The 27701-nt window shown below is 42.2% G+C and overlaps 1 protein-coding gene across 1 annotated transcript in view; it reads left to right on the forward strand.

Moving 5' to 3' along the window:
- Positions 1-926: 926 nt before the first annotated feature.
- HRH3 (histamine receptor H3) overlaps positions 927-27701 on the forward strand; it is a 33809-nt gene continuing 7034 nt past the window's right edge. The window contains exons 1-2 of the mRNA XM_089518474.1: positions 927-1188; positions 21262-21428. Coding sequence (XP_089374600.1) covers positions 927-1188; positions 21262-21428 — 429 coding nt within the window. The remainder of the gene's footprint in view (positions 1189-21261; positions 21429-27701) is intronic.

Raw genomic sequence — 27701 nt, forward strand, 5'->3', positions numbered from 1 at the left:
TGATCCCTTTCCTTGCCCTTTCCTGCCTTCCTTGCAGCTCTGCAGCAGAGACATTGCAAGGTCAAATGCAATGAAGCTTGCACTGGGACCTGGGGGACTGAAAGGCTCCTGCAAAGAAACAGTGACAGGTCATCCTGTCATAGACTTGTAACAGAGAGAGGCACCTTTGTTGGGAGTCACTTTTTTTTTCTTTTCCACGTGCACAAACACACACACACAGACAGAGAGCCTCTTAATTCTCAGTTTTCTCCTCTGACTGAGTTCTTGATTATTCACGCAACCCAATGTTGGTTACTAACACACACAGCAAACAACTGCTTAACCAGCCGATCTCATTCTCCCACTTCTCTTGGAAGTTTGCAAGGAGCTGCCTTGAGGACAGGAGAAGGAAAGGAAGGCAAGAGAATACCTGGGAGCTCAGGCCGGTTCAGATGGGAGCTGGCAGCCCAGACCTTGAAGCCTCCCAGCTTGTCCAGTCTCTTCCAGAGGCGATCCTGGAGCTGGGGGCTTAGAGGCTTAGCTCCACCTTTTGGAAAAGAAAACCTTCCTGGTTTTTGCTGGGAAAGCTTGCCAGTGGCTTCCAAGGCTGAGCCAGGGCAGGAGTACCAAAGCAGGCAGAGTTGGTCCTCCTTACTCTCCTGATCCTTTCTCTTTTTCCTCCTTCCTGGGGCTGGGGAGAAAAGAGAAGAAGAAGGGGAAAAGAGGAGGAGAGAGGAAAACCTGCAGCTTCAGCTGGAGAAGGAGTCTGTGCGCAAAAGGAAAGCAACGGATCAGCAAGGACTGTGCGCTTCAGGGAAGAGACTGATGGGGTGATGCTGGGGCTTGGGGTTCTGGGTTTGACATGCAGAGGCTGGCATTCCTGAGCCTGGCATCCAGGGGTCCAGGGGTGCTGGAGTCCCAGGTTCAAGCGAGGCGCGGGTGCTGAAATGGACAGCTCCTCCTGGCCCGCCTGGCCACTCAACAGCTCCGGCAGCCCTGAGAAGCCCTCCGGAGGAGGAGGAGGAGAGCAGCTCTTGGGCAGGTTCTCCACCATGTCGGCCATCCTCTTGACCGCCCTCATGGCCCTCCTGATCGTGGCCACCGTGGTGGGCAATGCCTTGGTGATGCTGGCTTTCGTGGTGGACTCCAGCCTCAGGACGCAGAACAACTACTTCCTTCTTAACTTGGCCATCTCTGATTTCCTAGTAGGTAAAGTACCCCAGCTCGGTTTCACTTTCTTCCTTCCTTCCTTCCTTTCTTCCTTCCTTCCTACCTTCCTTCCCTAGAACACCTTCTCATGCCCATATGACAACAACAACAACAACAATAATAATAATTGCACAAGGATAGGGGGAAGACTGCTAATTTAGGCTGCATCAATAGAAGTATAGTGTCTAGCTCAAGGGAAGCAATAGTGCAGTTTGACACTTTAACTGCTGCAACTCCATCCTACAGAATTGTGGGATTTCTGGTTTGGTGACCCACCAGCACTCTTTGGCAGAGGAAGAAAAAGACTTCACAGTTGGCCATGAGATGAACGTGAGTCAGGAGTGTGATGCAGCAGCTAAAAAGACCAAGGAGATTCTAGGCTGTATAGTGTCTAGATCAGTGGTTCTCCAAACTCTGCCTTTTAAGAGATTTTGGGCTTCAGCTCCCAGAAGTCTTAGCTATGTTGGCCAACAGTCTGTTTTTCTGAGAGCTGAAGTCCAAAATTCCTTAAAGAGCATAGTTTGGGGACCACTGGTCTAGATCAAGGGAAGTAATAGTGCCACTCTATTCTACTTTGTTCAGGTCTCACTTGGAACCCTATGCCCAGTTCTGGGCACCACAGTTCAAAAAGGATGTTGACAAGCTGAAAAGTGTCCAGAGGAGGGTGACCAAAATGGTGAAGCATCTGGAAACCATGCTTTATGAGGAAAGACTTAGGGAGCTGGGAATGTTTAGTCTGGAGAAGAGATAGTTAAGAGGTGATATGATAGTATTTGAAGATGTGTCACACTGAGAATGAAGCAAGCTGTTTTTCTGCTGATCCAGATACTAGAACACAGAACAATGGATGCAAGCCATAGGAAAAGAGATTCCACCTCAACATTAGGAAGAACTTCATGACAGTAAGAGATGTTTGACAGTGGAACGCACTCCCTCAGAGAGTGGTGGAGTCTCCTTCTTTGGAGGTCTTTAAGCAGAGGGTGGATATGGCCATCTGTTGAGCATGCTTTAACTGTGAGTTCCTGCATGGCAGGGGGTTGGACTGGATGCTCTTGTGGTCTCTTCCAACTCTATGATTCTACGATAAGACAAATCTGCTTCCCCAAATTACTTCCCCCGAGGAAGTAGGAGCAAATAAGGATCTCATTCTTTTCTGTCCCCAGTCTTTTGAGTCAAAAATCCTGAATCCAATTGTTACATGGATTGATTACATAAGTCTACTATTTTAGGACGACAGTAATTAGAATAGAACCATCTTGCCAGTGGGTTCTACATAAGTATTCACTCACCATTAATCGGTTGATTCAGTGAATCTCCTCAAGTTGACAAAGCCCATAGTAATCTGGCTGCTTATAATTGCTTCTAAATTTTGGAAGGAAGGCTCAAGACTTACCGTGTTGCATTTTACAGCCAGAAGGAAACCCCCCCCCCCAAGGCTGCACTATTTCAAGTACCAGAGAAACAAATGTTCCTGTTACAAAAGGGGTGGGAGGGAAGAATGTGTAACTACTAAGATTGTCAAGTTTACATAACTGCACACTTTCCTTCCACAGTTTAGTCCCGGTTTGGAAATATGTCACTCTCCATCTTGGATTTGTCCCTATCAGAACCTTGCCCTTGGTGCACAAACCAAATGGATAAACCTGAAAGGTAACCATGTTTGGTACCAAAGGAACTATTTTCCAAATAAGGGTAGATCTGCCTATATCCAGGAACTTTGCACCAACTCTGTTGAATTGCAGGTTATGCTTCCTAGAAGAGCATATGTACTTCTGTGCATGCATACACAGAGAAAACTGACAAAGTCAAATAATGACCAATGAATAATTAGGGTGACCAAATCACCTTCCAAAGAAGGGATTGGGGTGTGAATTGGGCTTGGAAGAGACAAGGGGACAAATGGGATTTAAAGGCTTCTCTTAATTCTTTCAAATCCCAAGACACTATAGCTGCAGATTTTCACCTACAGTATATTCTGTCCATTTTGCTGCCCTTCTTGAGAGCAACACTAGCTCCAGTTTTGTTGTTGTTGCTTTTGGTAAGGGTTTGTGCTTAGAGGCAAAAGGCACTGATTATACCAGTACCCTCTCATTTTTGTTTAAGGGAAGTCTCGCTTCTACTGTTCACCCTCTCTTCCAGTTTCAGCCTCTAATGACACCCCACTTTATAAACAGAGCAAATGATCATACCCGTGTTTGCATCTAGGAATTGCCAGGCATGGGCAACTATGTTTCATGCAACTGGTGTTGTTGACTATCTGTTGCAGTGGTGTGGCTCATTCAGAGTAATGCAGTATATTAAAGTTTATGCATATGGAGGAAATAGCACAGTACACAGAGAGAAAACAATCAACCATACTGTTAGCTAACTGGCCATGTAAAGCTAAAGACGACAGATGAAATTGTGCTGACGTTCGTCTCCACCACCCCAATATTGTGATTCTTTCCTGGGGTGATTTGCAACATTTCCAATTTTAGGTTAATAGCATGTACTGTTTTCTTTTGCCAACCAAGAAGAAGATCTCCCTGCAACTGGTGGAAGATAACACCCATCTTTTTATATGTTTTGTCTGAGGCTGAATTTCACTCTACAGTGGCTAAAACCACTAGAGGACCATTCCCTGTTATGAAGCAGAGCTGAAAACCTGTGAAGCCTGGATTGATGGGTGTGCCAAGCAGCCTGTGGGAACTGAGATTAAACAAAGTGGATATCAGTGTAGATTCCCCCACTGATGCTAGATTAGATAGATGATGTGACAAAATGAATTATATGCCTATCAAAAGGGTATGAGGTGGACTTGCTTCTTGCCAGGCTATTTACAAGCATCAAAGGAATTCAAAAATATTATCTGTTTTGAACAGTAAGCTTGCTGTCTCTGAAATCACACTGAAGTTATCACATTGTGGAATGTGCTATTAATGCAAGATAGAAAGAAGAAGCGTGTCGTGTTTCTCTATAGCAGAGATACCAGTTTTTAAAAAGTTTGTGTGAATCTGAATCCACAAGAAGCCTTTTTTTTACTTCAGAAATGGTTCAAATAGTTTAGATACTTTTGGATTTTCCAACCAGAGGTGGACTTTGATAGATCATATCATATGCTTTCCTTTAAGATTCCTGCATTGTGCATTTTCCCCCTAAATGATTCTTGTACATGGTGACTGCATGGTTTCTCCACATTATGGCTAAGATAAAGGGTAGTATCTGTATCATGGAAAACAACCGGTAAAGGTAGATTGCAAAGTTTAGAATTAGCATTGGTGGCCAGCTGCCTGAACAGAAATAGGGCCTTGCTAGGTCAGTTACATAGTGCAGATTATGTCTAGGACAAAGAAAATCATCAAGATCCAAAAATCCAAGTTTTTTTTTACCTCAAGTAATGTATAGGGTAGGTTCTTAAATTTACTCATTAGCATAGTTTTACAGTCAGCCCCCTGTATCCACAGATTCTATTTCCATGGATTTAGCTACCCACAGCTTCAATATATTCCAAAATAAATAAAATAGTAATTCCTAAAAGCAAAGCTTGATTTTTGCCATTTTATATAATGGACATCATTTTATGACTCCATTGTATATAATGGGATTTGAACATCCATAGAGTTTGGTATCCACAGGCGGGGGGGATACCAGGGTCCCAGTTTATATGGACTCTACATGTATATGATGTAGAACCAGTGTGGTGTAGTGATTTGAGTGCTAGACAGGGACTCTGGGAAACATGGGTTCAAATCCCTGCCCAGCCATGAAAACCCACTGGGTGACCATGGGCAAGTCAACCTCTCTTAGCCTGAGAGGAAGACAAAGGCAAATTCCTCTGAACAAATCTTGTCAAGAAACACCATGATTGGTTCACCTTGGCTTGGAGGCACAGAACCACAAAAACCATGGGAAAAGGCAACAGTGCAAAAATAACTAAACTTATCTTCATTTGTTGAATTATTGAAGATGGCTAACAACAACAAATGGAGTACATTAAAGGCCAAAATGAAATGGCAAGTTTAGAAAAAGGAAGCACAGCAATGTGGAAATTATTATTTACTAAGAGCTAGGAAGAATAAAATGTTTTAAAGGAGGTGAATAAAAATGTGAAACATCAGGGTGAGCATACAAGAACACCAGTATCCACATTAAAACACAATAAACCCATCATCTGCTACAAATAAATAAATAAAATAAAATGCTCACCAGATGTTATCAACAAAGTGACATTGCTAGCCAAGTACTCTTCAGAGCCCTTGGGATTCAAATACTGGAGGACACCTCACACCTAAATGGCTCTGCATACATTCCTGGGAGATTATTCCATAGCTGGGATGGCACTAATGGAATGATTCCATCCATCATCAATTGTTGCATCTCCTAAGCCAGGAATACCCACAAGTGGACTGTGTCCCCATCAGATAGTATCCCCATCGGATGGGGATACTATCTGATGGGGAGACAGTCCACTACATATCCAAGTCCCAAACTGTATTGATTTTCATAAGTTAGAACTGGCACTATGATTTGTGCCTAGAAACACAATGAAAACTGGTGAAGGTTATTCTGACTCTAGACAGATATGTTCTGACCTGACAGTTCCAGTCACTAACTCTCAAATTCTGAACTAACTATAGTTTCAAAGTAATCTCAAGGGGAAGCCCCATGTCCAATATATGGCTGTAATCAAGCCAGAGGTGGAGCAGTTCTTGAGTATGGATAACATTCATGGCAAGGTTATACCTATAGCAGTCTAATCAATATGCAGTCCTTTTTCTATTCCTTTGGAATGTCTGCTATACACAGCCCCGATTAATTGCAAATAGGGAAAATCATCGAGTGAATAACTAATGAGCTGACTAGAAAGACAGAAGTGGCCTGGAGAGCCATTGAGACTCAGCTCACTGTCTTTCATTTTGCTGTGATTTAAGAAGCCTAATTGTATAAGAATATTTTTTTTTTACACAGCAGCTGCATCTCCACTGCAGAAATAATGCAGTTTGACACTGTTTAACTGTCAAGGTTCAATGCTAGAGAACTCAAATTGTAGTTTTGTGAGAATTTAGCCTTCTCTGTCTGACAGCTCTGGTGCCACAACAAACTACAATTCCCAGAATTCCATAGCACCGAGCCATGGCACTGTCAACCTGGATTATGTCTAAAGTGAGGAAACAGACAGAGACATCCAGCAATCTTTGTTGTTGTGTGCCTTCAAACCTATTGGCAACCCTAAGCAGAACCTATCATGGGATTTTCTTGGCATTATTTGTTCAGAAGGGGGCTTTCTTTTGGGATGGAGAGAGTGTGACTTGTGCAAGGTCACCCAGTGGGCTTCCATGGCCAAACAACAATCTGAACCTGGTCTCCCTGAGTCCTATTCCAATGCTCAAACCACTACACTGCCTTGGCAGCAGGTTTTATCTTAAAAACACACACAAACATACACCTGTATAATCCCTCAAAGATCTCAAACACAAATTGTGCTTTCTGAGAGGACTGAAGCCTTATTCCAAAAGAGCCTGGTCCAATTATGTCTTCAGCTAGATACAGTTCCTTCTTCACTTTCAGTCTGAGAAACCTATATCCAATGTGCTGCTCTTTCTGTCCAAATCAACTGTTGATTCTTGCTGTTCATTCAACAATGAGATCAGTGCTCATCAGCTGTCATGGCTAATGGTTTCCATGTCAGTGGGTCAGCGAATTGGTTCTGGAGTTTAATCTGATCTTTAAAAAAACTATCCAAGTGCTGAATCTGTTTTAGAGTTGGAGTCAGCACCTTGGATACCTTATTTAAAGTTCAGATGAAAAGCCAGAGCAGATTTCACTGTCTCACCGAATTAGATGCACCAGCCTCCATTGCTTGTTCATTGGACAGACAGGAGGGTGCCTGACAAAATGTCCAGTCACACCTAGATAATTTGGGAAGGCAGAGAATTACTTTTAAGAATGTTGCTATATCATCCATGTAAGTGGTGTTCTAAGATGTGGAAGGTTAATAATCATAGACCTTTGCAGACACAGCCATCAATTTTTCAAGCTTTCTGTTGTTCTGTTTATCGTAAATGTGGGCAAATGCACTGAGGTTTAATCCTGCTGAAACAAAATTGCCCTTGGGTGATAGGAAAGCCATTTCAATGCTAGATGTGCAGCTTATGCTGGATTTGTTTTGAACTTTGTTTGAAGGATCAGGTCTGTAATTTGCAGGCATTATTTCATCTGGCATTACTGTTGGATGTTCGGGAAGCTGCTGCAGTCAGAGGAGTGCCTTCGCCATTTTGGAAAAGGCACCAGCTATGCCCTTTTTTAAAAGAAGAAGGCAGACTTGGATATGCATGTGTTGGTTACATCCAGATCAGATTATTGCAATGTGCTCTACAAGGGATTTGATCATGAAAAGTGTTCAGAAACTTTAACAGATGAAAAATAGCATCCAAAGTGTTGGCTGTGTTAGGTTTGTGCAATGTATTACTGTAGTAGCACATATGTGGGGGAAAGTGCGAGTTGTATGTGCCCCATGAATACCACTTTTACATCCATCCCAACCTTCCTGAATGACCCCATTAAAAAAAAAAAAAAACAATGTGAGGCAAATTTCTAGCTTATGAACCAAATGGACCAAAATGTCAGGAAGCTGCTTGAAAATACAATTATTTTGCTTTTCCGGCCTCCTAAGGACCTCCTGGTTTTCAGTCTAACACAAGGTGAAAATGTTGGCCAGAAGTGATGTGATATTACCCCTGCTGTATCACTGACATGCTGGTGTGTAAAGTGGTGGGGTTGCAGGGAACAATTGTCCACCATCTTCCCTCCTTCCCCTGCAAGAGTCTATCCTTGTTGTGTTGTTATGTGAGTTGTGCTGGCTTCCAATTCGTTTCCAAGTACAATGCAATGTGCTGGTTACTACAGGTTGAGCATCCCTTATCCAAAAGCTAGGGACCAAAAGTGTTTTGAATTTTGGATGGATTGGATGTGTGTGTGGAATATTTGCATACACAGGAAATATATTGGAGATAGGACTCAAGTCTAAATATGACATCCATTTATATTTATCTCTACCAATCTCCCAGTTCCAGAGCTGCTGGTTAGAAACGCCTCATGATCTGCGAAGCCAGAGCCAGAGACAATGGCAAACAGTCCAAAGCCTCACATTGCTTTCAGGCCTTTTTAAAAGCTCCCTTCAGAAGGTTCACACTTCTTCCCAGTGGCACATCTCAGACAATTGCCATCTCATCACCTGTGATATAAACCCTCATTAAAATGTAACTATACCTCCTCCTATATTTCACCATTTCTTATCTGGGAAGAAGGCTCTGATAAATGGAGGCACTCACATTTACGACAGACACTCTTAGTCCTTGAAGGGCTGGTTCAACCCCAGGGACTGCCATTAGGCAGGATGAAGCAGCTGTTTTAGGCAACAGATGTTGAGTATGATAAAAGGATAGAATATTGCTAGTTATTTATTAGGCCTGGCATCCTGCATTGTACCTATAGATTCATAGCCTAATTGTTCCATATTCAGATATGCTCTATGTCCATGACTGTGGCACTATTGCTATGATAAAAAAATACCCCTAGAACCCACCTTAAACTTTTTTTATAATATCTTTATCCAAAATTACATACAATCTAATACAATCAACACTTTTCTAAACCCCAACAAATGCTTTCATACTTAGACTGTACTATTAACCGTATAGCGGTGTTACATAATTTTATCTACTACTTTTATACCTTGTCCATCTTACCCTCCATTTCCTTCCACCCTTCTACTCTTCTTTACTATACTTTTCCTGTATTCTCCTTCTAATTCTCACCTTTTCATGCCAGCTATTTCCTTCTTCTCTTCTCCATCCATACCTTTCCCTTTCTCTCCTTTTCTTCTCCTCAATTTCTTCCATCCTTTTCCTTCTAACCTTTCTTCTTTGTCATTCTGCCTATCAATTCCTCCCATTCCGCTTTGATCCTCACCTAATACTCACTTTCTCTCCCACCTTAAACTTGAGGGAGCCGCTCCAAGTGACAGAGGTTGGTGGCACGGACAATCGGAGTGTATCACCATAACGCAGCTAGCCCCCTCCTGGCCTTTTGCTCATTGCACTAAAGCTTGTGGATGGGAGGGGATTCATCACACTGTTATCTGCAGGAGGGAGGGAGACAGCCGTGTCACACTGGAGCACCCCACTCACCCATGCCACAGTTCCTGGGGTTGATTTCTTAAGTCATTTTAACTCTGTTTACTGTCAAGTCAGGTAACCCCTTAGTTCAGAAATCCAGGCTTCAGAAGGAAAACTCAGAAAACCTTCATTCAGCAACTAGAGATGCACACCAGAAACGGTTGTCAGAACTAAACAGCAAGTATTAGCAAAGCATAATTAAAACACATACAATTTCAGATCTTGAGTGGCCTGTCTTGTCATTTATTACAAAAGCAGACCATTCTTTACTTTCCCTCTTCCCCCTTTTCTGCCTTGATTCTTTTTCTACTATTGTTTCCAAGAGAGTGACCCTGGATCTTATTGAGACGGACTCAAGTCATGTCAGTTTCGGTAGTCACAAAGGAGTATGATCAACAGTTTCTGGCCCTAAACATCCTGCTATATGTCTGATCATTGACCACAGTACTGTATAACAGATTAATACCAGTAGTTAGCAGGCAAATATCCTACTAGTTTTACATTTCACACCATGGAAGGCAAGCTGAATGATGCAGTTCCTGACATTTCCATAGTTATGAATGCAATGTAGGCGCTCACCCTTTATTTAGTACATCTTTCACAAGCCATGATGAGGAGAGGTGTTTCTTTTGTTTGTTTTTTCTTCGCCTGTCAAAATGACATGGCTGGCTTTCAGCAGTATTTGCATTGACTTGGATGGATAGAAAGGTATATTTTGCTGTTCAGCCTCAAGAAGCAAAGTATCTGAGTCCATGCTGTTTCTGGAACAGAGGGGGGAAAGTTCTGAAACAGCAGGGTTGGATAAATTCTTTGCCTGAGACCATGGGAGCCTGTGGCTTGCTGCACAAGGATAGGCAAGATTGATATAAGTGGACCAGAGATCTGATGCAAAGCTGGAGCGAATCATATTTTTTATGCCTTTATATCTTTCAGTGTGGCAGCAGCTGTTGCAACTTCTACAATTCCTTTCCTCCCTACCCTATCATTCATCTTCTTTACCTTACTTGCGGTGCTGTGCCCCAGTCAATTATGGCAGTTGAGAACAGCGGGTGAGTGACAGGGTGGGAAGGGAGACCATCATGGCTGCCTTATAGCTCACTGCTTCTGGGTATGTAAATTCTTCCAGCTTAGAATCTCTCAGGCTTGTCTGACTCCATATAAGACACTTTAATTTGTGACATTTCACTTGCTGTTTTTGAGCTTTCTCATCAATTGGAAGAAAATCCCTATACCATTTGTCAGCAGTATACCCATACCCTACAAGATGCTTAGCCATAGACTGTTGCATCCTGCCCTTCTACTCTCTCTCTCTCTCTCTCTCTCTCTCTCTCTCTCTTCAAATTGCCTGTCGACTTACAGTGATCCTATGAATTTTGTACTCTTAGGCAAGAAATATTCACAGGCGATTTTGCCAGATCTTTCTTCTGAAATTTAGCCTACCGTTACTCAAAATGCCAAGGTCCCAGAGAGCACCCAAAACCATTATTTAATAGAGGGAATTTTAACTCACTTAAAGCTGCTGAGGGGGCTTTGGGCAACTAAAAGCAGGGGTCAAGCCTCTGTATACCAGTTCTGAGGAGCAGAACTCCAGAATTCAAGGTCCAGATGTAGTTTTATTTATAACAGCAAAATGGAAATGAACTTTCACTGAAAAACACACAATCACACACAAGAACTAGTGGTATAAGAGATGTTAGCAAATTGGTATGTATAGGCCAAAACACATCCCGGGGCAATTTTGGGATTAAGGTGAAGTTTCCAGGAGGGAAGAATGGAACGGGAAGTCTGTAAATGACTGGACAATCATGAATGTCTCTGGACAAAGGAGTCTCACTCCAGAGAAAGGCATTCTTGGACTTCTGTTCATGTGTAAGACCAAGGTTTATCACCCACCATCACTCCTATCAGTGATGGTATTATGCAGATTCCAATCTTAATTTATCCATCCTGGCTAAGTGCCCTGGCTTCCCCCATGCTGAGCCAGTAAAATCTCCACATATGGTAATGGAAGTCCATATATGGCATGGCTACCTGCCTAAAACATCCCTTTAATAGCAGATAGATAGATAGATAGATAGATAGATAGAGATAGAGATAGAGATAGAGATAGAGATAGAGATATGAAGGAGTGTGAAGTGATGCTATACCTTGGGGTAACACTGCAGCATCTGGTATTCATTGGCAATCTCCCATCCACATATTAATCTGAGCTAGCCATGTACCTTTCCTTAAAAGGACTGAAGGGCATGTAGTAGATATGGCCTTGTCAGCATCATAGCCAAATGCTAACAGCTGTCCAGTGCATTGAAAAGGTTATTTCTTTAGTATACCAGACCATTTTGCTTTAGCTGGCAGCTGAAGGCTAGTTATAGACTTAGGGAGTAAACTTGCCTTTTAACAACTAGCTAAGACAGAACATGGGTTGCACTTGCTCACTTCATTTTCCTTTGTTTGGTTCTGCCCTATATAACCCTCAGAAATCCATCTTCCATTTGCCTTGGTCTGACAGGGTGCACCCCAGGTCAGGGCACCTGTTGTTTAGCCACAGGGATCAGGCATATTGGGTCTGGCACAGGCTGGCTAAAATTTCCTTTGTAGGGGCTTAGTTCTACCATTTGTTGAGAGGTGATGCTGGAACCCATCAGCTAAAGGTCTGTGAAGATTTCCTCTGCTGCAGACCTGTCTACTGCATTATTTTGCATCAACAAGGCTTATCTAATGGGAACAATATGTGTCAATTTTCAGTGCCATATGAAGTCTTGGGGTAATTTCAAACTGTAGCCAGTTCCAGCTCAGAATAGGCAGATGCCCCCCAAATCTCTTGCAAACATGAAGGTGGAAATGTAGGACAAAGGAGGCTGGGAGCTTTATCTCTAGGGCCACTCTTGGTGACACCTATATCTTTTCTCCCACAAGCAAACACTATCCACACATTAGTGTGGATGCCTGAAGAGGGGAAGCCTTTTTGTCTGTAAGTGTTACATTTATATCTCTGTCTTGATTCCAGTAAGCAAGCTGGCTCACATGACTCTTCTCCTCCCTGTTTAATCTTCACATTGTCCCTGTGAATCAGGCCAGCCTGAGTGAGAATAGCTGGACCAAGTTCAACCTGTGAAATGTATGGTTCAGTGGGAACTTGAACCTGGATCTCCCAAGTTTCAGGGTGCATCTACACTGTAGAAATAATGCAGTTTGACAGCACTTTAACTGCCACAGCTGTATCCTGAAAAATCCTGGAAATTATACTTTTGTGAGGCACCAGTATGCTTTGACAGAAAAGGCTAAAGACCTTATAAAACTACAAATCCCAGGATTCCATAGGTGGGAGCTACAGCATATAAAATGTGTCAAACTGTATCATTTCTACAGTGTAGATAAGCCTAAGGTCTAATATTTTAGACCACACCAGCTCTTTTACATATGTGAAGGCCCTTTCACATTACACATTTATAGCACTATTATTCCACTTTAACTGCCATGGTCCCATCCAACAGAACACTAGGACTTGAAGTTTGGGGAGAAGTTGTTCTAGAAGGCAACCAAGACAGATAAAATGGAATCATAGTGCTATCAATGTAGTGTGAATTTCCCTCAGTTCTCACTAGTATCATCACACATGGGAAAGTGGTGGCAGAGATGCTTGGCTTTAGTTGCAGTAGTGTATCATCTGCCCTCAAGTCCAGGGCACAAGGTAAGTTACATTTTGACTGCAGTTTCCAGAATCCCTCAAACAGCATGGCCAAAAAAATAACATTTTGATTGCCAAAAGTAATTTTTTTCCAAGTTCTTTCCAAGTTTCAGACATTTTTTGCAAGAGGACCTGCCAGACATGTGATTCATCATGCCAAACACAGTCCACCCATTGTGTGTGAAGCAGATAACAAATCCCAAGCCCACCTTTGCTTCTTTAGCAGCTGTATCTTCTGACAGCTTGGCAAATAATGCCAACAGGTTCCTTCAGCATCCTGAAATGTGATTCATCTGGCAGTGGAGATGAACTCATTTAGAAGTAGCTGGTCCTAAATAGCCTCAAAGATTTATTTAATGTAGTGCACTCTATGTGGAGCTTCCTTTGAAGATGGATGTGAAGCTATCACTGATACAGAATGTGGGAGCCCATCTTCCATCAAGTGCATCTTCAATTATTTCTTTGACCACTGCACAGGTTATAAAAGCTTTCAGGCTCAATTCAACTTGCTAGTTATTCCCTTAATAACTTGGTTCTAGCGGTTTGTTTAACAATTCATTCACCTGCTTTGTCCTCTGCCTTCTTCACTCAGTTTAGCATTTCTCCAGTACAGGATATATAAAATGTCCATTTTCAATGTCTTTTAAATTAACATCAAGGCAAGATCTTTCTGAGCAACTAATTCCCAAATGTGCTACTCTATCAGCGGATTCAACTTAGATATCGTTTTCATCATGGCTTGTGGGCTTTCTGGAAGCATATGGCTAGTAGAACTTAGAAAATTTACTTTTTGGAATACAGACTGCAGATTCTGACAATTCCATGAATCCTAGCCATGCTGCCTGGAGGATTCTGAATGCTGTTATCCAAAAACACGACATTTCCAAGTTCTGGTGCCTGAGCACTGATAAAAATAGAATAGTGAATTGAAGGCAGTCTGAGGGTGATCCAGGTTCAAGGAAGGAAGGAAGGAAGGCTCTGTTGGAATGGAGCTCTTAACCATCATTTAGGATTCACTTAACAATGAGTCTTGTATTCTGCAGATCTTTTTGGAAACAATGTTACTTGCATAAAATCAAAGCCCTTGAGCATTTGCTGATCCTTTATCCCTTTCTGATATACTTCTCTGCTTAAGAGGAAGACAGTTTTTCTTATTATGAGCTCTCCAGGGGTACATTTAGAAGATCTGTCATTTCTTGAGAAGGTAATTAACAGCAACCTCAGCCATGCGTTCCCCGAATTTGCTATTATGGCAGCGCTGTACCTGTGTCTCAAAAACTGTAATGGATGGAGACACTAATCTGCCTGCATATTGATTGGTGTGTATAGACTAATTCCTGAGGCTGCTGCTCTGATTTAATTAGAAATATGAATGATCTGCATATACCACCTGTCCGTTTGGTGGGGGGGGGGGGGTGAGGGAAACTATAAAGTTGCTTTCATTGCCTGCAATCTTACTGGCTTACTATGTCAGTGTAACTATGCCAATCTACGTAGTGGGCCACTGAATCATAGAGTGGAAAGGAACCTTAAGGGCCATCTAATTCACCCTCTGACAATACAAAGATCCACCACAAAAGCAGTCCGAGAGGTAGCCTTCCAACCGCTTCGGGATTCAGCTTCCATTATAATAAATAAATAAATAAAAGTTTCATTTTTATACCGCCCTTCTTACAATCAGGGCGGTGTACAGCATAATAAACAGATACACAAAACACAATAAAATACATTAACATCTACAATTAAAATACATTCTGGCCAGCTTGCCACTGCTGTCAGAGGGGGGGAGACTAACTAGGACTTATATTGGGGAATGCTGACTTGAACAGGAAGGTTTTTAGTTCCTTCCTGAACTGGGCCAGGGAGGTGGCCGAGCGGAGCTCTATGGGCAGCGTGTTCCAGAGGGTCGGGGCCGCGATGGTAAATTATCTCCATCTAAGCTCACCATATTACCCACTAATTCATGACAACACCTCACAATCAGTAAACTCATCTTTTTCACCCTTTGTGAATCATATACGCTGCATGTTGAAAAGGAGGATAAACTGCAGGTAGGATCTCTAGTCCCACACACCCAAAACAGAGGAGATTGCTTTACACCAGTCATTCTGTAATGCTGATGCTCCAGGTGTTTGCGCTGACACTTCCAGAAACCCCAGGCAGTTTGACCAATGGTCAAAGATTCTGGGAACTGGGAAGTCGAAGGCTTTCATGACCAGCATCCATAGTTTTTTGTGGGTTTTTTAGGCTATGAGCCCGTGTTCTAGAAGAGTTTAGGGACATCTAGTTTGACCCCTGCCATGCCAGAATACATTACTAAAGCATTCCCGAATAAATTGAAGGCTCATAGAAACAACAACAACAGTGGCTAAGCTAGGTGTCTTGGCAGTTTAACTTGCCCATTTGTTTATGAGCAGGTGTGCATAGGATGGATGGCATGCAGCCTTTGTTATTCATGGGAGGGCTGAACTCCAGTAGTTGTCTTAATATTATGTATGTATGTGCATGTGCTTACTGAGTTAGTACATTTCTTATTGATAATTCCTACAGAGACTCTAAGAAAGGCAGTGTGGTGTGATGGCTGAATGTGGGACTAGGACTCTGGGAGGACAAGTCACACTTTCTCATCCTTAGCGGAAAGCAATGGCAAACCTCCTGTGAATAAATCTTGCTGAGAAAATCCTGTGGTAGGTCACTACTACTCAGAGTCAACTTGAAGACATAGAATATCAAGTCTTTCATGTAAGGATTCTTACACCTCTTCCCTGAGAGCCAATGTGGTGTAATGTTCGAATGTTGGCACAATATCACACAAGCCCTGTTCTCTCTGCAGTCATACTAGTTAAAGAAAATGGAAATATATTGGTTTGTGAGAAGCCATTGTCTCATGTCTCATCAATTGTGCAAATGGGGCAGATTCTGCCATCGCATTCTCTTCTGCATTCCGCCTTAGCCCCATCTCCCTGCCATATGACCTATTCAGTATCCCTTTCAGGTTTTATTCTATTTTTTTAACTTTTTAATGCACTTCTGGAGTTACTGCAATACAATTTAAGTTAGGAAAAGAAAAGAAACAGACAAAACTACCCATATTGCAACTGCTATAGCAGTGATGTTTCACATATGAGGACTAATGGAATTTATGCTTGATTAGAAACTTATTGATGGGTTTCCCCTGTCAATAAAAAGGGCTCCCTAACCACACTTGAGGAACTAGCATATTATAGTGGTTTGAGCGTTGAACTATGACTCTGGAGACCAGGATTCAAATCTCAGCTGAGCCATGTAAACTCAGTGGGTGGCCCACTGGCCAATCACACTCTCTCAGCCTCAGAGGATGGCAATGGCAAACCCCCTCTGAAGAAACTTGCCAGAAAAAAACCCATGATAGGTTCACCTTAAAGATACTGTAAGCCAGAAACAACTTGAAGGCACACAATAACAACAAAAACTACACTTAGGAGACACATCAGCTATGGGATGGAGGCAACATTGTGTGAAAAGTATAGCCAAAGGCACTATTTTACATCAATAATTCAGTTTCAAAGCTGTGTGTGATAATCTCTTATGACTAGGGCATTGGGAGACAAGGGTTTGACTTTCCGCTCAGCCATAGAAGCCTACTGAGTGACCCTAAGCAAATCACACTGTCTCAGCCTCCAAGAAAGACAAACTTCCTCTGAACAAAGTCTGCCTATAAAATGCCATGAAAAGGTTGTCTTAGGGTCACAATAAATCAGAAATAAGTTGAATGCTCAGAGCAGCAACAGCAGCAACAGCAACAATAAAACAACAACAATGGCAGCTCAGCTAGGTGTCTTTCAGTTTAATTTGCCCAGTCATTTAAGGGGGAGCTTAGCTTTCCTGTCTAGTTTGGGGGTGAGAGGTATGAGTCCTACCCCTTGTTCTGTGGTCTGTTTGGGTAACCACCAGCAAAGCTTCTTTAACAACTAACATTATTGGAATCCATAATCCTAGGTTTACTTTACAGCTGGATTTGTTAGCAATAAACAATTATGGCTTAATTCCTATTGAAATCTGCAGAATCTGTGCCATCTTATCTGGAATTAGCAAGAAATCACTTATCCTTTGCTATCATTTGGAGAGATGAAATTCATTAACATTCAAAAATATAAACGACAGACTTCATGTTAAAAGATGGGGGAGGGCCAATACAACCCTCTCTGACTCTATTATAGAAAAGGAAAAGGGACAATTTCTCAGTGAAACAGGCTATGCTTGCTGTGTACTATTAAGATCAGAACATGATTGACTGATTATATTGATTTTTCCATAATTGTGAAACTGAATGTTCCTCGTTTACTCAGCTACAGTTCAGTTGCTCTGGCGATTTTGTATTGATTTACAATCAGTGCATGTGAATGAGAGTTTCCTTTGGTTTTTACAATTAATTATGTTTTAGGCTATAAATTGTGGCGTCAGTATTATATATGGGTGGTGTATAGGAGTCATTTGCAGCTGGCTCTGTTATCCTTTTTATTTCAATGAGCTTTTTGATTAAGTGTTATTTCTCTAACGTTTCTGTGGCCATGCCAAGAAGCGTGGGTGGGAAGGGCTTGTCTTGGTGAAAAACAATGGAAAATTTTGAACAGTGCTGTGCACAATTTTGCAGAAAAACAAAACAAAAACCCAAGCAAATGTTATTTCCAAATGGAAGGGGGCCAAATGTATTTTTAATAGTGACACACCTGTTACCCAAAATGCAAGGGTCCCAGAAGGGCACCCACAATTGTATTCAATGGGGGAATTGATTTGGAAGCAGTGAGAGGGCTTCGGGCAACTCTAAAGTCAGGACACAAATCAATGTACTAAACCCAAGAACTCCAGTGGCAGGTTCCAAATTAGTTTAGTTTATTGATTAAAAGGGGAATTAACACATATGCAAAACACTCACACTCTCTCACACACAAGAACTAAGATAAAAAAGATGGTAAAGGTAAAGGTAGTTCCTTGACATGAATGTCTAGTCATAACCAACTGTAGTGGACAATGCTCATCTCCATTTCTAAGCCAAAGAGCCAGCGTTGTCTATGGATACTGCTCTGGTGGTCATGTGGACAGCATGACTCCACCGAATGCTGTTACCTTCCCACTGAGGAGTGGCATCTATTTATCTACTTTCATTTGCATGCTTTCAAACTGCTAGGATGGCAGAAGCTGGGACTAGTGACAGGAGCTCACACATCATGCAGCACCCGGGCCTCAAACTGCCAACCTGCCAATCTTGCAGTCAACAGAGTCAGCGTCTTAACCACTTGAGCCACTGCAGACAGTGGTAGCAGACAGCAACTTAAAGGATTGCAGTGGGAGACATTTTACTGGTTCCTGAAGCGGGACTCTGATTTGGTCGCACACTGTAAGTCAAATGTGACTCAGTACTCTGCTTTGTGGCACAGCCAGTAATACTGAGGGGTCAAGCTTGAATCCAACAGCTTCTGCCTGATTCCAACTGGGCCAAACTGGAATTGCCCAAGTAGGCATATTTATAGGATGAAATGTGTCCTGAGACAGTTTCTCAGGAGTTTGAGTGGATTTTCCAGGAGGAGGAATGGCCAGAGACTTGTAGAAGGGCATCAATGCCAATGTCTTATAAAAGAGGTGTCATCCCCAGAGGAAAGTGCCCTTTGATTCCCAGCTTTCTGGCACATACCTGGTCTATCACCCACCATTATACTCATTATGGGAAGAGATTAGGCAAATTCCGGTCTTAATTTATCTATCCAGGCTAAGTTCCCTTGAACTTTCCCCATGCTGAGCCAGCAGGATCTATAGTATGGCTAGTTTCCTCTCAGCTCCCTGCCTAAAACATCCCTTTTTGATATTAAATTGATATTAAATGTCAATTAGGGGTGAACACACCTGCCCACCATCTTAGCTCATTCTCAGGGCACTGGTACATTTTGGAAAGGGCCGTAGCTTTGTGGTCAAGCAGAAGCTTTGCATTCAGAAGTTCTCAAATTCAGTTCCTAGCTTGGAAAAGAATTTTGTCTGAAAATATGGCCTTACAATCATGTTGAGCCAGATGTACCAATGATCTGACAAGGATTCAAACATGACCAGGAGTGCATTTATACCATTAAAGCTAGTTTTCCAACTTCAGCTGTTCCTGGACAAGTCTGATTTGGTCAGGATAATGCATGCCCTTGCTACATCCTATTGGATTTCTGTAATGTGCTCTCTGTGGAGCTGGCCTTTTCAAAAGGCTCAGAAACTTAACTTGCCCCAAAGAGTTGCAGCCAAATTGCTAACAGGGGCTGATTACAGGGAGCACTCAACTCCCTTGTTGCAATAGCTCCACTGGCTGCTGATGTGTTTCCAGGCACAATTTAAAGTGCTGGTGATGATCTGTAAAGTCTATATGGCTTGGGTCCAGGTTATTTTAAATACTGTGTCTCCCTTTATGCGGCAATCTGAGTGCTAAAATCTTCTAGAGGGGCCTGCCGCTCTCTCAGACCCCCTTACCAATTGGAAACTATTCAGAGTCTGCCCTGATGGTAGCCACCTGTCCTGGGTGTAGGTTGGGCATCAGGACAATCAAAGGTTGTGGCACATCCATAGTTTTTCATGATCTACACCAGTGATTCCTAAACTTTGGTCTGCCACGGATTTTGTACTTCAGCTCTTAGAAACCCCAGCCAGTTTGGCCAACAGTCAGGGGTTTTGGGAGCCGAAGTGCAATATGTCTGTAAGATCGGACTCTCAGAATCTCTGATATACACAAGTAAAGGCTTTGTTATAAAGCACAGGGTGATTTTCTTCTGAAATTCTTTGGTGTGATCCATTATCCAATATATCCAGTATAATCCCTAGTGCTTTTTCCTTTCCTGAACCCAGCTTGGATATCTGACATTTCTTGCTCCACATATGGTAGAAGTCTTTGTTGTAGAATTTTGACTTCACCTTGCTTGCATGGGAAAGTAATGCAATGGTCCTGTGGTTACCACAATCCTTTGTGCCCTCTTTCTTGGAAACTGGAATGTATATTGAACATTTCCAATCTCTGGGTCATTATTTTGTTTTCCATATTTGCTGGCAGAATTTAGTTAGAACTAGAATGGATTCTGTCTCTGTAGCATGGAGCATCTCTATTGGTATGCTATCTGTTCCTGGTGGTTTATTTCTTTCACATGCTCTGAGTGCAGGCTCCACTTTACTTTCTAAAATTGTAGGTTCATCTTCAAGTGGTTCTTCCTTGAATGAACCTGTCATCTTTTCATCTCTTTTATATAATTCTTCAGTGTGCTGTTTCCATTGTCTTTTTACTTGTATTACTTGTAGTTATGCAATATGTTCTTTTGCTGGTCATATAGCATCCCCACTCTTGGTTAAAACTTTCTTTTGATTTCTTAGATCTTGTGGAAGAGGTCTCTCATTTTTCCATTTTTGTTGTCATCTTCTTTTTATCTGTGTTGGTCATCGTAGTCCCTGTGACCAAGTCACTCAACAGTTGCATTCAGGGTTTAGAATATGCATTCTGTCATATTTTTGCCACTCTCTATGAAGTTATTCCCCCATCGCTGATTCTCGGCCACCTTTCCCTCATAGCACCTACAGATCCCCTGTCACCTTCCTCATAGAAAATTTTCCTTATCTGGTATTTTTCCCATGCAAATTAAGTTACGCTTTGCTAACAGCAGTTTCAGAAATGATCAGCATCCTGTGACTAATCCATTTCATACCTTCCAACATTCTGCAAGTGAAAAATTGGGATATATGTGGCAGATTCCAGAAGGTGTGTGGTCAAGTTGGAAAAGGTTATTAATAAGGAAGAACAGAGAAGCTTGGAAAGATTACAATAATTTGCTTTTGCCTATGTTGTCTCCTCTCCTTCTGCTTGGTCAGTGCAAACTACTTTTTTAAAGTCAGTTTGCACCAAATGAAGTCAACTGAGGATGAAAGGGGGAAATGGGAGGAGGAGAGAGAAACTGGAACATTTTAAAAGCAGCTAAAGAAATGTGAGATGACTTCTGGGGTGGCCCCTGCCAAATTAGGACAAATGGAGGGTATGCCATTTCCCTTTGACAATAGTAACCTCCTAACAATTCATGCAAGAGCTAAGACTTTGAAAGATAATTGGCAGAAGGCACCCAGTCCTCATTGTCTTGGATAAGGCAAATATGCAGAGCAGTACTCAGTCTGTGCCTTTTTATGCTGCCAGAGTGCAGAAGAGAAACACTTGAAGACATAAATCAAGTTCTCTCATTGCAGGTGCCTTTTGTATTCCATTATATGTACCCTATGTACTGACTGGGAGATGGACCTTTGGAAGAAGCTTTTGCAAGCTCTGGCTGGTGGTTGATTATCTGCTGTGCACCACTTCTGTCTTCAACATTGTGCTGATTAGCTACGACAGATTCCTCTCTGTGACAAGAGCGGTGAGTTCCAACTATGCAACAGGCAGATCATGTTTCTCTGATGCGTATTTCTTCACTTCACTTTCTATCCTATTTTATTTGCTTTATCACACAGTACAAGGGTGGGAAGGAGAGGAGGAGGGAGTGATAGTGGTGGTGGTGATAATAATGATAATTATGATGATTTGCTGAATCCATGCAACTCCAGAGCCTCTCAGGGACACAAAATTGGCTCCCAGACCTACTAAATTTCCCATTTCTGCTTTAATTCTTGCTCCAGATCTGCTGAAGCTGTCTATCACGCTAGAAGCAAATCTACTGACAATATAGGAATCAATGCAAACCTAGGATAAGAAGTTTTGGAGCACAATGTAGGGATGTAAAATAATTTCATTGGGTATAAAATTTTCAGTGAAAGTATTCACGCCTCTTCAGATGTGTGGCAGGATGAACTCCACCTTACCTCTAGAATCCACACACTTGTGAGGCTCATGGTGAATTTTTAAGATGTAAACCCATGTTTATGTACATGCTTAAAACATGGACAGCTAGGAATGTATTCAATTGGAAAATTTACAGAAACACACTTCAGCCAATGGAGAAAATGCATAGAAAATGTGTGCACTTAAAAAGTATCCAAAAATGGATATGCTTTTTAAAAAACGTGCAATGAGACATAATTTCACACATGAGAATGAAAAACAAAATGAACCGAGGACCAAGGGGTGGATCAGAATTAAGTAGGATTTGGGAGAATGCAACAAAATTAAGACTGAGAGAACTTCACATCCTAACAGTAGGCTCTAACGTGGGAAGGAGATTTACAGGAAAGCAAAGAGAGAAGTGGATATAACATCACAGCAGGGCCTGAAATTAATCACAAGATAAAGCAGGATGATAAATCCTAGGAAGAACAGAAAACAAAGCCATTATAGTTGAAGTCAGACCTTGGGAAAATTCCTGGTTTGGACTATGATTCTCCAAATCCGCCAGGCAATACAGTCAATCTGACTGTGGCATTCTAGGAAATGTCATCCCCAAAAGCAAACTCTTCCAAGCGCCAGTCAATGTTGCAGACTGCTAGATAGTAATATGGAGACCCAGCAATGCATGCCTTCCCAATTAGAAATGGAGCCAGAGCCAAGATAGAGGTAGGCACAGGAGTATCACACAGAAACTTGCCCCCAAAAACCCCTATAAAGGGTTTCTCCTTAGGGTTACTCAAAGTAAAAAAAAGTGTGGAGGCACACAGCAACAACAACAAAAACAAAGTAGCTAAAGCAGTAAGATTGCCTGACCATTGAACAAGAGAAGGTGAATGTATTCCCAGTTGTGGAGTATAAGTCCTTTAGCAGCTGTAAAAGTACACAAGACCCAGCGACACTGACCTGCAGTTAGATTCCACACAGGAATTTTTTTCCTGTGGATTGGATCCATTGCTAGCCTCTGGAGCAGCCAAAGACAAGCTTGCTCTATTCTCAATATGGCATTCTTTCAATTAGTTTAACATGGCTATTATGTCACCTCTTAACCTTTTCTTCCCCAGGATAATATACCCAGATAATACTGAAGGGAGGAGAAAGTTCACAGATTTTCTACAAGCAGCTATATTTTTTTGGTAAAGAAAAACACTTTCAATGGTAGAGAATACATTATTAATGCACTGTAATACTAAAATGTAAGAAAACGAGAAGGAAAATGGGGAAGGACATGGGTGAACATTTTCTTTTTAATTGGAACCCTCAGAATCCATGGAACAGACAAAGATAATGGAGGATTTAAAATTGCGACTATGATATTTAAGACGGATTACTGTACATATGTTACAAATTCAATTATCTCCCCAGGAGATGAGCAGAGATATGTAAAACCATATATTGAAAACGAGAGCTATTCATCAGTGAAAGATCTATTATCTGGTCAACTGCCTGTTTTGCATGTGATTTTTATTTTTTATTTTTTAGCATTTATTGTATTTGTACTTTTTCCTTCTCTCAGTGTTAGACTCACAAAATGCACCATGAGTGGGCCTGAAAAACATTACTTTATGAAATGGGTTATTTTCAGTGTTTCGCTACCACATAATGGCCAGATTGTATAGCAGCATTGCATAGTGTAAATCTCTGCATGTGGAGTTCTTATAGTCTAATAGTCTTGAGACAAATGCCTCTTTTGGAGCTGTATTTGCATCAGGAAAAAATCCTCTGTTAGTTCTCATATAGGGACCTAAATCTCCTGAAGGCACCAGATTCTATTTGATCTTGGAAGCTAAGCAGGGCCAGGCCTGGTTAGAATTAGATGGGAACCAACCAAGGAATGCCAAGTGCTGGAGACTATATTTTAGAAGAAAGCCACCTCTGAGTATTTCATACCTGAGAACCCTGTGAAATTCATGGGCTTGCCATAAATTAACAGACCACTTGGAGAGAGAAAGAGAGAGAGAAAGAGAGTATAAGGAATGTTTTCCTGCACATACAAATATCTTCTTGATTCCAAACACCTCCATTACCATTTCCATGGTCTAGCAGCTAACCAAGAGATTATATTGTTTGGAAGATTACGTTTAGACTGTAATCTTCCAAAGGCAGATTAGGCATCCGCTTTCTCCCTTTTAAAACAGTATTTTACTTTTAATTATGAAATAGAGGTCTGATGCATAACGAAGACATAGGAGTAGTCAAGGAGTGACACAACGACATTAATATATTTCTGAAGGGTTCCTAACTTCTGTATCACAAAGACTGTAAACAAATGAAGTCAGCTTCAGCTTAATTGGCTGTGGCCCATGACTAAGATTCTTCTGCATTTGAGGAGTTGACCAAGGGAAGTGTGGCCCTTTGTTTTTTGTTGATTGGTTTTGTTGATTAGTTCTAAACCCCAGTTTTAGAAGTGTTAATATACCCAATAAATGTGATTAAGTTTCTTAAATGAATCTGCTTTTTTCTCGTCCCTTACATTATCAGTAGATTAGGGAGTGGGTGTGTAAAGCTAAAGATAGCACTTCTCTTGCACAAAGTTATGCCTGTCCTCCTTCTCAGATCATGCTGTTGCTCCTTGCAGTGTGTTCAAGAAAAATAAAACTAACTAGCCACTAGTTGATGTAATTGTTAACTGCTATCAAGTTGACTTCAACTTCTGGTGACCCTACAAACAACAGACCTCCATAGCCCTACCAATAAAACCCCCACTCAGATCTTGCATATTTAGAGTTTTCTTGGCTGAGTCCATCCATCTGGAATGCAGTCTTCCTCTTTTCCTACCTTACCAAGTATTATTGCCTTTTCAGGGAAATCATGTCTCCTCTTGGTATGTCCAACGTATGGGAGTCTCACTTTACTCATCTTAGTTTATCAGGAGAGTTCAGACTTGATTTTTTGAATCCATTAAAGCGTTTAAGCGTTGCAATAATGGGTACACAGAGGGAAATGGAGAGACAACAATGGTTAATAATTCCTGTTTTGTAAAAACTTGCTTTTTTACTAATGTGCACCACCGGTTGAGAGGACATGGTCCATTCACATTGTTTCTGAGAGTTTAGGAAAGAAACTTTGGAGATTACCGCACTGCGTTCTGAGAACGTTCTCAGAACGTGATGAGAACGGAACACATTTAAGAATACCGCACGTCTGTGTTCCAATCGGGTTCTCAGAACGTTCTAAATGTGTTCTACATGTGTTCCAGGAGGGGACGGATTGAATGTGTTCCCAGTGAGCTGTAACGTGATGAGAACGTTCCAACAGAGGTCTGTGCGGTATTCTTATCCGTTCTCAAATCCGTTCTCTCATTCCTCCATCTCCTGATTGGCTGAAAGAATGACAGGCAGGGAAGCAGGCAGGTGAGCGACTGCAGTGAGGGAAGGTGTGTGTGTGTGTGAGGGGGGGAAAGAAGGAGGGAGGGAAGGGAGGAAAGTTGGGACAAGGGAGAGAAGAGGAAAGGAGCGAAAGAGAAAGAGAGAGGGAAACAGGGGGCCAGGGCAGAGAGCAAGAGGGAGAGAGTCTGGCTGCTTCTGCGGGGGGGGGGGGGCCTCTGGTGTCATGTCCAGCGGGGCTCCTGTGCTGGCAGCCTGCAGGAGGCAGGGATGGCAGGGATGCCCAGGACCTTCTCCTCCTTCCCTCCGGGAAGGAACCCACAAAAGCTCCTCTGTTTGGAGCACCACACAAAAGCAAGCAAACAACTCCCAGAATTCCATTGCAAAGAGCCAGACAAGAATTAAAGCGGGGAGGGAAGCTCACAGGCCCCACCTGGAATATTGTGTCCAGTTCTGGGCACCACAATTCAAAAAGGACATTGAGAAACTGGAGCGTGTCCAAAGGAGGGCGACTAAAATGGTGAAAGGTCTGGAAACCATGCCCTACGAGGAACCACTTAGGGAGCTGGGGATGTTTAGCCTGGAGAAGAGATGATTAAGAGGTGATATGATAGCCCTGTTTAAATATTTGAAGGGATGTCATATTGAGGAGGGAGCAAGCTTGTTTTCTGCTGCTCCAGAGACTAGGACCCAGAGCAATGGATACAAACTACAGGAAAAGAGATTCCAGCTCAACATTAGGAGGAACTTCCTGACAGTAAGGGCTGTTTGACAGTGGAACAAACTCCCTCGGAATGTAGTGGAGTCTCCTTCTTTGGAGGTCTTCAAACGGAGGCTGGATGGCCATCTGTCGGGGATGCTTTGATTGTGATTTCCTGCATGGCAGGGGGTTGGACTGGATGGCCCTTGTGGTCTCTTCCAACTCTATGATTCTATGATTCTATGAAGGCACACATTACATGTGCACACACACAGGAGGCATAAGGGTGACAAGCTGCCCAAAAGGGGAATTGGGATGACAGCAGAGAACTCTTCTTTTCTAACTAGTTTAAAGAGCTGCTATGGCTGCCGGGGCTCTGCCCTAGGCCCAGTCCCTCCCTGGCAACTTGCTTTCCTTCGGCTTGAAGAGACCTGCATGGAGCTCCTCCTTCTTCCCTCCCTCCTTCTTTCCCCCCTCTCTCTCACACACACCTTCCCTCACTGCAGTCGCTCGCCTGCCTGCCTCCCTGCCTGTCATTCTTTCAGCCAATCAGGAGACGGAGGAATGAGAGAATGGATTTCTCTTGGCTTGAATGGACCTCGGTGGAATATGTTCTGGGAACGGTTTCAAGAAAAAGGAATCGCTGTGCAGTAAAATGCGTTCTCATCACGTTCTGATCACGTTCTAGTTTGCTAATGCGGTAATATCCGTTCCAGAAACGTTCTCATCACGTTACGACACGGAACGTTTTCAGAACGCAGTGCGGTAATCTCCTTTGGGGGAGGAGCATAATCCCCAGAATCCCTCAGCCAGTAGGGCCAGTGGTCCAAATGAAAGCTACATCTCCCACTCCTGGATGAAAGAAGCTTTTTGACTACATTAGGATTTTCAGAACAAAATAAGGGACAGTTGAAATCCATGATATACAAACTGATAATCAGGAAGTGGATATTAATGAGCTCGTGCTCTATATACTGTAATACAAAATGAAAGTATTGATTTCAGTTCACTTAGCTATGCACTTCTCTGTAAAAATTAACTTGTTGCCCACATTCTTAAATAAAAAAGATGCATAAGGCAATTCATGCATAATTCATTGTGTGGAGATTGAAGTTATGCAAGCCCAATGTGGAATCTTGGCAGTTTTTAAAAACTGATGCAATTCACTATAAAGAACCTCATCTACTGTCCCCTTGTCCATAGAGAACCCACAATTCAATATATAAACCCACCCCACTGATGACCATTTCACTGGTTTCACAGCTTGCTTTTGCTGAATAGATTGGCCAGATTTAAGCAAAGCAATAAGATTTAAGCAAAGCAGAATGAAGAAAAATGTATCTCTTGTAAAAATTTGCCTTTGGGGCTTATGCACCCACTGTTTTTATTTACCAGGAACAGCTCCTATTTTACAGTCCCAGTCTGTGATTAAACACTGCCCTTTTTCTTCCTATTCTTTGGCCTTTGGGGAAACCTCATTACAAGTTTGTTTGGTTTCAGTTGCTTGTGTTGTATCATTCATTCAAACTCTTCCTCGGTGTCTCTGGGGGATAAATCAGACATTTGTTCAATAGAAAGCGTGCAGCTACATACTGTCCTTTCACTGTAATTTATGGCAGGTGTGGGGAAGTGCAAAGAAAGAGGAGACATATCTGCCCTCCTCAACTGCCTGAGCGATAGGAATGAAGATCACACCCCCATAAGTGCTAGAACCTGTCAACAAGTAGCTTCCATTGGAGCAAGTGGGAGCTTTCTAAGTGTTGGAGTCACACAGAGAGAAGGATTT

This window comes from Sceloporus occidentalis, unplaced genomic scaffold, assembly GCF_023333645.1.
Source record: "Sceloporus occidentalis isolate IW3139 unplaced genomic scaffold, rSceOcc1.0.p SCAF_3, whole genome shotgun sequence".
Taxonomy (NCBI): domain Eukaryota; kingdom Metazoa; phylum Chordata; class Lepidosauria; order Squamata; family Phrynosomatidae; genus Sceloporus; species Sceloporus occidentalis.